This window comes from Carcharodon carcharias (assembly GCF_017639515.1).
Source record: "Carcharodon carcharias isolate sCarCar2 chromosome 27 unlocalized genomic scaffold, sCarCar2.pri SUPER_27_unloc_1, whole genome shotgun sequence".
In the NCBI taxonomy this organism is placed as follows: Eukaryota; Metazoa; Chordata; class Chondrichthyes; order Lamniformes; family Lamnidae; genus Carcharodon; species Carcharodon carcharias.
Genome location: NW_024470624.1, coordinates 2,439,266 through 2,451,036, shown reverse-complemented (window position 1 = coordinate 2,451,036; position 11,771 = coordinate 2,439,266). Strand labels below are relative to the sequence as shown.

The 11,771-nt window shown below is 43.5% G+C and overlaps 1 protein-coding gene across 1 annotated transcript; it reads right to left on the bottom strand.

Moving 5' to 3' along the window:
* Window positions 1-1,709: 1,709 nt before the first annotated feature.
* LOC121273602 (zinc finger protein 239-like) lies at window positions 1,710-7,480 on the bottom strand. The gene is made up of 4 exons (XM_041180757.1): window positions 7,435-7,480; window positions 4,967-5,931; window positions 3,199-3,289; window positions 1,710-1,874 (listed from the first exon to the last, which is right to left on the bottom strand). The coding sequence occupies exons 2-4, from the start codon at window positions 5,563-5,565 to the stop codon at window positions 1,710-1,712; spliced, it is 855 nt and encodes a 284-aa protein (XP_041036691.1). The 5' UTR covers window positions 5,566-5,931; window positions 7,435-7,480.
* Between the last annotated feature and the right edge of the window lie 4,291 nt (window positions 7,481-11,771).

Below are 11,771 nucleotides of genomic sequence, written 5' to 3'. Positions count from 1 at the left end.
CAGCATATCCTTCTGTTCCTTTCTCCCTCATGTATGTATCTAGCTTCCCCTTAAATATATTCATGCTATTCACCTCAACCACTCACTGTGGGAGCGAGTTCCACATTCTCACCACTCGCTGGGTAAAGAGGTTTCTCATGAAATCCCTGTTGGATTATTGAACCCCTCCATAATCTTAAAGACTTCCATCAGGTCACCCTTCAGTCATCCCTTTTCTAGAGAAAAGCAGCCCCAGCCTTTCCTGAGGGTTAAATGCTCTTAGTTCTGTTATTATTCTTGTGAATCTTTGTTGCCCCTTCTCCAGCGCCTCTATTTCTTTTTTCTAAATGGAGATCACAAATGTTGACAGTACTCCCAGTGTAGTCTAACCATGGTTCAAAACAAGTTGAACATAACCTCCCTGCTTTTCAATTCTATCCCTCGAGAATGGAACCCTATATCTGGGCCCCACACTTCAGGAAAGATGTGAAGTTCTAGAAAGGGAGCAGAATAGATTTGCGAGAATGGCACCAGGGATGAAGGGCTTGGAGGTAGATTCAGTCTTGGTTTTGAACAGAGTGTTGGATCATCATCTGAAGAGGAGAAATTGACAGGTTTATGGGGAAAAGGCGGGGGGGTTGGCTCCAATGAGTTGCTCTTGCAGAGAGCTGGCACAGACACTATGGGCTGAATGGCCTCCTTCAGTGTTGGAACCATTCCATGATTCTAGAACACCAGCTTGCTGATTCTATTCAACACGGCATGACGGTGGGTAGCGCTCTCGCCTCTGAGTCAGGAGCTGGGGGGTTCAAATCCCAACTTCAGAGACTCGAGCCCCCATAATCCAGGGCCCACACTCCCAGTCCCAATACTGAGGGAGAGCCGTCCTGTCAGAGGGACCGTCTTCAAATAAGACATTAACCTGAGGGCCCGGTCTGCCCGCTGAGGTATATGTACAAGACTGAATGGCCACAATTGGAAGAGCTGGAGGAGGAAGAGTTCACCCCCAGTGTCCTGGGGCCTGATACTTATACTTCAACCAACCTCAGTAAAAACAGAAAATCTGGTCATCATCACATTCCTGTCTGTGGGATCTCGCTGTGCACAAATTGGCTGCCAGGTTTCCTATAGTGACACTTCAGAAAGAGCTGGATTGGCAGTGAAACACATTGAGATACCCTGAGGTGGTGAAAGGTGCTATATAAATGCAGGTTTCTTTTTATACTTACACTCTCCTACCCTTACAGGCAGATCGTCCAGCAGGAGCATGAGCCAGCACGAGCCAGCTGACTTGGGGGGGCAGGAACTCCCAGTGTGGACCGAGGCTGCTTCCCTTCAGAGGCCACTGAATCCATTGTGGGAAGTGGCCTTTTAAAGAGGGAGCCTTGACTTGCTATTGTGAGAATCCAGCCCTTTTCCCCCTGTGTAATGCTGGCTGGGAATAGACATGGGGGCTGCTCAATGTACTGAAAGTATCTCCGCCACTGAAGATGGGCGGAGGTAATGTTTTCATCCCTGTTATTCTGTTTGTAAACAATCTATCTCAAAAACTAATGGATTTTAATAAAACTCGGTACGCCGACAGGTTATGGCCCACAGAAGGACTGATTTGTTTTTGGTGATGACCTGAATCCAGGAAGTTTTGAAGGGATCCGTTCACATTGGGAGATCGGGAGAATTGACTTTTTATTGTCGATTGTAGTTTGTTTTATTTCGAATGTTGAGTGTTATCAAATGTTGTGGATTGTCTCCGCTGCTGGGGTAGAATTTGTCACAGCTGTCAAAATGTGAGCAGAGTTTTCAGAGCCAGTTGTTAGATGTGGACATGGTTGCTCTAAATAAACATTTATTCTTTCTGCTTTGCAGATACCAAACATGTTTTCATCACTGTTTGTCTGTCCATAATAAATCTCAAAAATTAATGGATGGATTTGAACAAGCACAGTACACAAATATGGTCTAGCCCAATGAAGAAATATTTAGATTTGGTGAAGATGTGGACCATATCCAAATCCTGGAATCTTTTGTATTTGTATCAGAGCCCTGTCCTCTGCAGACTAAAGGAATTTGTCTAGGCGTTTCACCTTTTCAATTAAACAAAAGCTTGGGGGACAATTGTTCGCTGATGCATACCCCACAGCAACCCCTCAACCAATCAGAGTCCATGTGCCAACTAATCAACACCCTGTTTCTTTGTCAGTATAAACTGTTGTTCCCTTTGACATTTGGTATTCTTGCATCTGTCCTGATGAGTGCAAGACAAAAAACTTCAACTGCTTTTTTAAAATGTTTGTTAAAATTGGGAGATTGAGTGAAATAATGATTCAGTTCCTCTCTGACAATTTTTTGTAAACAATGATAACAAACTGTCATCAAAAAAGTCACATACTTGCAAATTTGTTAATTTTTGTGATAAATGTTCCAGATACGGATCATTTTTCAGATCCAAAGATCAATTCTATACGTGTAGTTAAAAATTCTGTTTAAAAACTCACACAAATGAATGTTTCTGCTCCCTGCACAATGGTAAAGCAATGTGCAGCCATCAGCTAATCCCACACTCCCAATGAAGTCTATGGTCTGGTGTCAGCTGATTGTGGAATCACAAACAAGCTGATGTCATCTTATGACATCATCACAATAGAATGTGATGACATCAGCAGATTGCGCAATCCCAATGGAATACGATGATGTCAGCTTGATCTTAGTCATAAGGGAAATGTACAGAAGGGAAATGTACAGATCTGGAACAGTTTTCTTCAATAGAGAAACTCTGCTGCCCGTCTCCCAACTCACACTCAGTCCCGTATACCTATCACCCCCTGTGCTCACTGACCGACACTGGCTCCCACTCAACCAATGCCTCCATTTTAAAATTCTCCCCAGGCCCGGTTTTACCTCTGTAAAGGTGAATGGGATGTTGAATTAAGCTAAATCCTGGCCCATTCTTTAATATCCCTCCACGGCCGCCTTTTATTCAAATCACCATGTGGTCACACACCCACAATCTCCCCATCTCTGTAACCTTCTCCATCCCTACAACCCTCCGAGATATCTATGCTCCACTAATTCTGGCCTCTTCGGTATTCCCGGTTTCAATTGCACAACTACTGGGGGCCATGTCTTCAGCTGCCTGGGCCCAACACTCTGGAATTCCCTCCCTAAATATCTCTGCCCCGCAATCTTTTTTGCACTTTTAGGACATTCCTTAAAACCTACCACTTTGACCAAGCGACTGTTCATCTGAGCTAATATCTCTTTATGTGGCTGAGTGTCAACTTCTGTTTTGTAATCGTCCCTGTGAATCTCCCTGGGATGTTAAAAGGTGCAATATGAATGCAGGTTGTTTTTTTTTGTTGTGTTTGAATTATTTTCAGGGGACGCCGCTATTGTTAAGCAGTCAAACACTTTCTTGCTGCGTCCAGAGAGAGCTACAGGAAGGCTGTTGATTATAATCAGCCATGCAAGGCTTTGTTCCATGTTTAAATATACAGAGGAGTGGAGACATTGTTACACCAGTCACTCAGAGCTGAACAGAATCCTGTCTCTTTAAATACAGATACAGGGAAGAGGCTGAAATGAAATCTGTCCCTTTTAATCTGCACAAAAGCAGGAGTTTCAGGTTCACAGGCTGCAGTAGGAGTCCATTCAGCCCATCGTGCCCCTGCCATCTCTTTGAAAGGATTCTCTGATTCCTCCAATTGCTCTGCTCTTTCCCCACAGCCCTGTAAATTCTTCCCTTTCAAGTATTTACCCTTTGAAAAGACACTGTTGAATCTGCTTTCAGGCAGATCAGAACAACTCGCTGTGTCAAAAAATAAAATCTCATCTCCCTCTCTGGCTCCTTTGCCAATTACCTTAGAGGGACAAACTTTCTGTTAGAAAGCCTGCCAACCCCTCTCACCCACTTTCCCTAAAGTGCAGAAATCTAATCATGAAAAATCCCAGAAAAGTCAAATACATTTACTAACAAAAGTTTATTAATGAAACAGAACATGGTTAAACAAACAGAAAATGACTCGAGGATCAAAGACAACCAGAGTAAAAGGATGTGCACAATGTTCTGGACCCAAATGGTTTCTCTTTAATTCATCTGTCCCCTGTTTGCTGCCCTCTTTGTGGAACACCTCCGCTCAGTCCACAAGCACAACCCTGACCTTCCAGTTGCTGCCATTATAATTCACCACCTTGCCCTCATGCTCATATTTCTGTCCTCGGCCTGCTGCAATGTTCCCAAGAAACCCAACACAAGCTGGACGAACAGCACCTCATCCTCTGATGAGGCACTTTACAACCTTCTGGACTCAACATTGAGTTCAACAACTTCAGACCCTCAACTCTGTCCTCTGTTTTGATTTTTTTTTACCAAGTGCCAATCTGCATCTTGTTTTCATGTTTTTGCTTTCAGACAGAGCTGTCCTTTATTCTGCCATTAACACTTACTCTGGGCCAAAGCTTTGTTTCTTTACTACAACCATTACCTCTCCCTTTGTCTTTTGTTCCATGATATTTTTGTTATTTAATCTCGCCCGCCCTCTAACCAATCCCTGACTTTCCCTTTTGTTCTACCGGACCCTCCCCACTTTCTCAATAGCAACAAACCCATCACATTTCTCCCTCTCTGAAATTCTGGACAAGAGTCATATTGGACTCAAAACGTTAACTCTGTTTCTCTCTCCAAAGATGTTGCCAGACCTGCTGAGTTTTTCCAGCACTTTCTGTATTTATTTCAGATCTATCTGTAATGGTAGAAAATCACTATTTACACTCCAGGATAAAATAAATGTACTTCATCAGCTTTTGTGGATCATTTCAGTGGAAACGTGCACTCCCAGGCTCAAAGAGCATCAGCCACTGGAAGCAAAGTCGTGAGACTGGCCAGTCCAGCAGAAAGAAACCCTCCGACCCTCCCACTTCACCAAGTGTCAGAATGAACATGGTTCAGTCCTAGATGTGATTAACAGCAGCAATAACAGCAGAATCCAACTCCTGCAATCTCTTGTGAACTCGCTGGTGTCTCAGCAGGTTGGATAAATGAGTGAATCCCTTCCCACACACAGAGCAGGTGAATGGCCTCTCCCCGGTGTGAACTCGCTGGTGTCTCTGCAGGTGGGATAACATAGTGAATCCTTTCCCACACTCGGAGCAGGTGAACGGCCTCTCCCCAGTGTGAACCCGCTGGTGTGTCAGCAGGGTGGATGAAACAGTGAATCCCTTCCCACACTCAGAGCAGATGAAGGGTCTCTCCCCCGTGTGAACTGCCTTGTGTTTTTTAAGGTCAGATGAATTACTGAATCCTTTCCCACACTCGGAGCAAGTGAATGGTCTCTCCCCTGTGTGAACTCGCTGATGCCTCAGCAGGTTGGATGATTCAGTGAAGCCCTTCCCACACTTGGAGCAGGTGAACGGCCTCTCCCCAGTGTGAATTCGCTGGTGTCTCAGCAGGTGGGTTGAATGACTGAATCCCTTCCCACATTCGAGGCAGGTGAACAGCCTCTCCCCAGTGTGACTGCGTCGATGAATCTCCAGCTCAGATGGGGATTTGAATCCCTTCCCACAGTCCCCACATTTCCACGGTTTCTCCATGGTGCGTGTGCCTTTGTGTCTCTCCAGGTCTTATGATCAGTTGAAACCTCGTCCTCACACAGAACATCTATAGTGTCTCTCCTCACTGTGAATGGAGTGATGTTTTTTCAGGCTGTGTAACTGGTGAAAGCTCTTTCCACAGTCAGTACACTGGAAACACTCTCGCTTGGGTGTGTGGGCCTTGATGCTTTTCTGGTCAAAATGTTGTTTAAAATTTTCTTGAAGCACACAGAACTGTCAAACATTTCTCCTTCTAGTTTCAAAGGCGAATGATATTCAGGTCACGATGAATCGAGTGACTCTGTCAGATCTTGATGTCAAGTTTGTTTTAAGATTTCTGTCTGCAAATCCTCCCCTTCTAATATTCTGTAAAAGGAGTTTACACAATTCGCCACTGTCAGTACAGGACAGAAATTCAGAACAGACAATTCTAGTTCCTATGAAACATTCTTTCCTCTCTTGTTCCCCAAAAGCTGTAAATCTCTGTCTCCAATGCACTCTCCCTCCATTCTCACTCTGCTGTATCTAATATACACCCAACAGTGCTGCACTAAATATGTGGGTAATATACGGTGTTAGGGTAAGAAGCAGTGAACTGTCAAGGAGCGTTTCAGTTGATAATTGTAGGTTAATTGACAAGTACTTCTCTGGGTGTATCTAAAGGGGAAATAGGTGAGACAATGTGTGTGTAGAATTATGCGTGCGCTAGAATAAAACTCTGTTTGAAGAAGGAAAGACCTGGTTTCTGTCTTTATTATCAAGCAGCCATCAGAGCTTAACATACAGTACTCCATTACGTGATTAGGGACAGATGGGTCTGTGAAGGAGAACTTTATTTTGACAGTGAATGCTGATTACCTGGATCTCGCTGTCTACGAAGGTGGTGGGAGCATAAGCAATCAATAGTTTCAAACCTAAACTGGATGGACAGACGAAGGGAATAATCTTGCAGGGGAACAGGGATATAGAGGGAGAATGGGACTGAGCGAATTGCTCTACAGAGAGTGGGCATGGACTTGAGTTGCAGAATGGACTCCTTCTGTGTTGTAATGACTCTATCACTGGATAATCATAACGTAGCTACAGTACTGTAGGAACTAGGAGTAGGAACGATAATAAATAAACTCTTTTACAGAATCATAATTAATATATCTAAAATGTCCCTTATCACAACATTAGACATATCTATGTCCTACATTACTGTATTGTCCAGAGGGCAGAACTCTTATAAAATAAAATAAGGAACACATCAGCCATGGGGCTGGAGGTATGATTGGGGGGTGTGATGCTGGTGACCAAGAGAGCAGTTTGGGGGGGGTTGCGGATTTCAATTTGAGAACAGCTGGGGAGAAGGGGTCTTGAGACAATAATAGTGGGAGGGATGGGGGTTAAAATTAACTAAAATTTACAACTTATTTTGTTCAATCAGAATATCATCATCTCTCTGCTGGCCGACTCACTCACTTGCCTTCTCACTCAAATCACTCTGGAGTCTCCGGGATCAGATTCCCACAGGCTGTCCAAGAAATGCGGGGCAAAAGGCAAAATAAGGAGCAATCCTGGAAAATACAGGAGAGTTAATTACCCTAAAATTGTACCCTTAAATGTCAGCCATCTCCTGGGGAAAACACCCCTTTAATTGTGAACATTAGGAAAGAGACCATCCTTTTAGCCAGCCAAATAAATGTGTCAAGCTGAGGGAGCAAAGGATGTCAATGTCTTTAAGAGAGAGAGACCTGGGCCAACCTTTCCAGAGTCTGCACCCTCCCTGGATTCACTTCCTTTCCCTTCAGTTCCTGCAAATCAACAATATCCCCCCAGAATGAGAAAAGAAATGGAAAGGGGGAGAAAAGAAAGTGTTTTACTCACAGATGTTGGACACAGGAGGAAATTTTAGTCCGTGTGAAGCTCAATCTGCATTCACACAAAGCCCACGCTCTGATTGGCTGGAAGACCAGAGTCCTTCCGGTCCTCCAACTCTTCTCATTGGTCAATCTCCAGCAAGAAGCCAATGGGGCAGCGGAAGCCTTCGTGAGCGTCGGACAACCTTTGACCCTCATGGCAGATGAGCAGGTGGCCAATAGGCAAAAAAAATCCACTCTGTGCACATGCGCAGCTTCCCCTCTCCCTCGGTCATGCGCAGTCCTGGGCCGCCCGCCCGCGCGGCGGATAGAGCGGTTCCCCCAGCGCGAGGGATTGTGGGAGCTGCAGCTGCCATTACTTGTCTGGAGCACAGTCTCCAAACTCCTGGGGTTGGGATGGAAAGTGGGGGTGGGGGGTGCAGTGACCCTGCTCTGACAGAAAGTACATGTGGGTAGTGACTGGATGTGATTGTGACGTCCCCTTAGCAAAACAGTTTGTTAACTTCAGGTGTAAAGATTTAGACACCTGGGTGACGTATTGGGGAGGGTAATAGGTGAGTGTGAAACTGAACCAGAGAGTCAGCACCTTCAGGGTAGGAGAACTGGGTAAAAGCAGGAGGAGAATAGTAACATCAATTAGGGTTATAATAAATAGGGAGGAAGAAGGGTGAGGCGCGCAGAGATTTATTGCTAGAGAAGGAGAAGGATTCTGCTATTATTCAGATCTTGGAGCAAACTATATTCATCCTGACCATTGGGGTTTATTTCTGCTCGTTAATAACCCCTGTAACTGAGATGGACTTTAATATTCTGGATGTATGTGGAATTAAACAGCTTTGGATTGAACATGCGGTGTCATGTCCTTGATGTGGGATAAATTGGGGTTGCTGATTTGCTGGGTGAGCAGTGTCTCTTTATAAACTGCTGTTTGTGATCTATCCTCATTCATTCGGGGACTCTCGGCTGAAATTATTTTCCAATAAAACAGTTCATTTTCAGCATCACATCCTAAGGTTAGGTTTGGGGTAAAGTTAGGGTTAGGTTAACTTTAGGATTATGTTTGGGGCCAGGGGTCGGGCTATGGTTAGGTTTAGGGTTATTGTTAGGTTTAGGGTTTGGTTTAGGGTTATGGTTACCATTAGGGCTATGGTTAGGTTCAGGGTTAAGTTCAGGTTTAGGTTTAAGGTTAGGTTTAGGATTTGGGTTAGGTTTAAAGTTAGGGTTGGGTTTAGGCTTATGGTTAGGGTTAGTGTTAGGTTTAGGGCTATGATTAGTTTCAGGGTTAGTGTTAGGTTTCGGCATATGTTTAGGGTTATGGTTAGGTTTAGAGTTAGGGTTATGGTTAGTTTTACCTTTAGTTTTAGGGTAGTGTTAGGTTTAGTGTTAATTTTAGGGTGAGCGTTAGGGGTAAGGTTAGGGTTAGGTATATGGTTATGCTTAGGTTCACAGTTAGGTTTACTGTTATGGTTAAGTTTAGGATTCTGGATAGGTTTAGGCTTATGTTTTGTTTTAGGGTTAGGTTTAGGGTTAGCTTTAGGGTTAGGTTAGGGTTGGGGTCAGTGTTAGGGTTATGGTTAGTTTAAGGTTAGATTTTGTGTTATTGTTAGATTTCAGGCTACAGTTAGGCCTAAGTTTATATTTAGGGTTATGGTGAGGTTTAGGGACAGTGTTAGGGTTTTGGCTATGTTTAGGGTTAGATTTAGGGTCATGGTTTAGGGTATAAGTTAGCTTTTGTGTTAGCTTTAGGGTTAGCTTTAGGGTTAGGCTTAGGCTTAGGGCTAGATTTAGGATTATGGTTAGGTTTAGGGTTAGGATTAGGGTTTAAGTTAGCTTTTGGGTTAGGTTTAGGGTTAGGGTTAGAATAATGGTTAGGTTTAGGGTTAGATTTAGGGTCATGGTTAGGCTTAGGGTTAGGGTTAGAATAATGGTTAGGTTTAGGGTTAGATTTAGTTTCATGGTTAGGTTTAAGGTTATGGTTATGTTTGGGTTCCAGTTAGGTGTAGGGTTAGCTTTTAGGTTAGGCTAGGGTTAGGGTTATGGTTAGGCCTATGGTTAGATTTAGGGTTATGGTAAGGTTTAGGGTTAGGGTTAGTGTTTTGGCTAGATTGAGGGTTAGACTTAGGGTTATAGTTAGGTTAAGGGTTAGGTTTAGGGTTAGATTTAGGGATGGGGTTAGGGTTATGGCTATGTTTAGGTTTATCGTTAGGTTCACGGTTAGGTTTAGGGTTATGGATAGAGTTAAGGTTAGGTTTAGGGTTAGTTTTAGTGTCATGATTAGATTTAGGGTTAGGTTTACGATTAAGTTTAGGGTTATGTTTAGGTTTGGGTTATTGTTAGGTTTAGACTCAGGTTTAAGTTTTGCTTTATGTCAGGTTTAGTGATCGGGTTAAGGTTAGGGTTAGGGTCAGGGTTAGTGTTAGGTTGCAGGTTATGTTTAAGATTATGGTTAGGTTTAGGGGTAGGATAAGGTTTAGGGTTATGGTTAGGGCTAACTTTAGAGATATAGTTATGGTTAGGGTTGGATTTAGGATTAGGTTAAGGTTAGGGTCAGTGTTTGTGTTTGGTTAGGTTTAGGGTTATTGTTAGGTTTAGGGTTATGGTTAGGTCTAGGATTAGATTTAGGGTAATTGTTAGGTATAGGGTTAGAGTTAGGTTTAGGGTTATGGTTAGTTTCAGGGTTAGGTTTAGGGTTAGGGTTAGCTTTAAGGCTAGGTTTAGCTTTATGGTTAGGTTTAGGCCTAGGTTATGGTTAGGTTTAGGGTTATGGTTATGTTTAGGGTTAGCTTTAGGGTTAGTGTTAGGTTCATGGTTCGGTTTCAGGTTAGATTTAGGGTTATTATTAGGTTTAGGGCTATGGTTATGTCTAGAGTTAGGTTTAGGGCTATGGTTATGTCTAGAGTTAGGTTTAGGGCTATGGTTATGTCTAGAGTTAGGTTTAGGGCTATAGTGAGGTTTATGGTTAGGTTCAGGGTTTGTTTTAGAGTTAGGTTAGGATTAGGGTTATGGTTAGCTTTAGGGTTGGGTTTCAGTTTAGGGTTAGGTTTAGGGCTATGGTTAGTTTTAGGGTTAGGGTTACATTTAGGTTTATGCTTAGGTTTAGGAGCGAGTGCCACATTCTCACCACTCTCTGGCTGAAGAAGTTTATTCTCATAATTTTCTTCTTGCCCTTTTTAATTGTTGCCCAGATCCTTAGCTCGATTTGCTGACCCTGGAATGTGGCAAAGTACAGAGAAAGGATGAGGCAACTGAGACTTCACATCACTTCTCCGAACACCAGGGCTCAGCCCGTCTCGTACACTCGCCTCTGAGTCTGAAGCTCATGGGTTCAAGTCCCCACTCCAGAGACTCGAGTCCCCATAATTGAGGGCTGATACTCTTTCAGTCTTCAGCTGCCAGTTTCCTAAGCTCTGGAATTCCTTCCCTTAACCCCTCCACTTCTCTCTCCTCCTTTAAGATTCTGCTTAAAACCTACCTTTTCTCATTGCACTGACATCGAGGACTTGACAAACTGTGTGTCCAAAACAAAGCTGATTTATTTGATATTTATCTGGAATATTAAGCTCCAGCCCAGTTACAGAGTGCATTAACATCATCAGAACATACAAACATACGAACAAAGAGCAGGAGTAGGCCATTCAGCCCCTCGAGCCTGCTCCGTCATTTACTAAGATCATGGCTGACCTAATAGTAACTTTACATCTGCATCCTGCCTACCCTCAATAACCTATCGCCCCATTGCTTACCAAGAATCTATCAGCCTCTGTCTTTAAAATGTTCAAAGGCTCTGATTCCACTACCTTTTCAGGGAGAGAGTTCCAAAGGTTTATGACCCCCGAAAGAAAAAAATTCGCCTCTGTTTTAAGTGGGCGACCGCTTATTTTAAAACATTGACTCTCTAGTTCTAGATTCCCGTATAAGAAGAAACATCCTCCCCACACCCGCCCTGTGAAGACCCCTCAGTGTCTGAAAGGTTTCAATTAAGTCGCCTGTTGCCCTTCTAAACTCCAGCGGATACAAGGCCAGCCTGTCCAACCTTTCCTCATAAGAAAACCCACCCATTCCAGATATTAGTCTGGTAAACATTCTCGGAACTGCTTCCAACGCATTTACATCCTTTCTTAAATAAGGCGACCAATACAGTACACAGTACTCCAGATATGGTCTCATGAGTGCTGTGTATAACTGAAGTATAACTTCCCTACTTTTGTATTCAATTCCCCTCACAATAGATGATAACATTCTATTAGCTTTCCTAATTATTTGCTGTACTTGCATACGAGCCTTTTGCGATTCATGCACTAAGACATCCGAATCCATCTGCATCTCGGAGCTCTGCAATCTCTC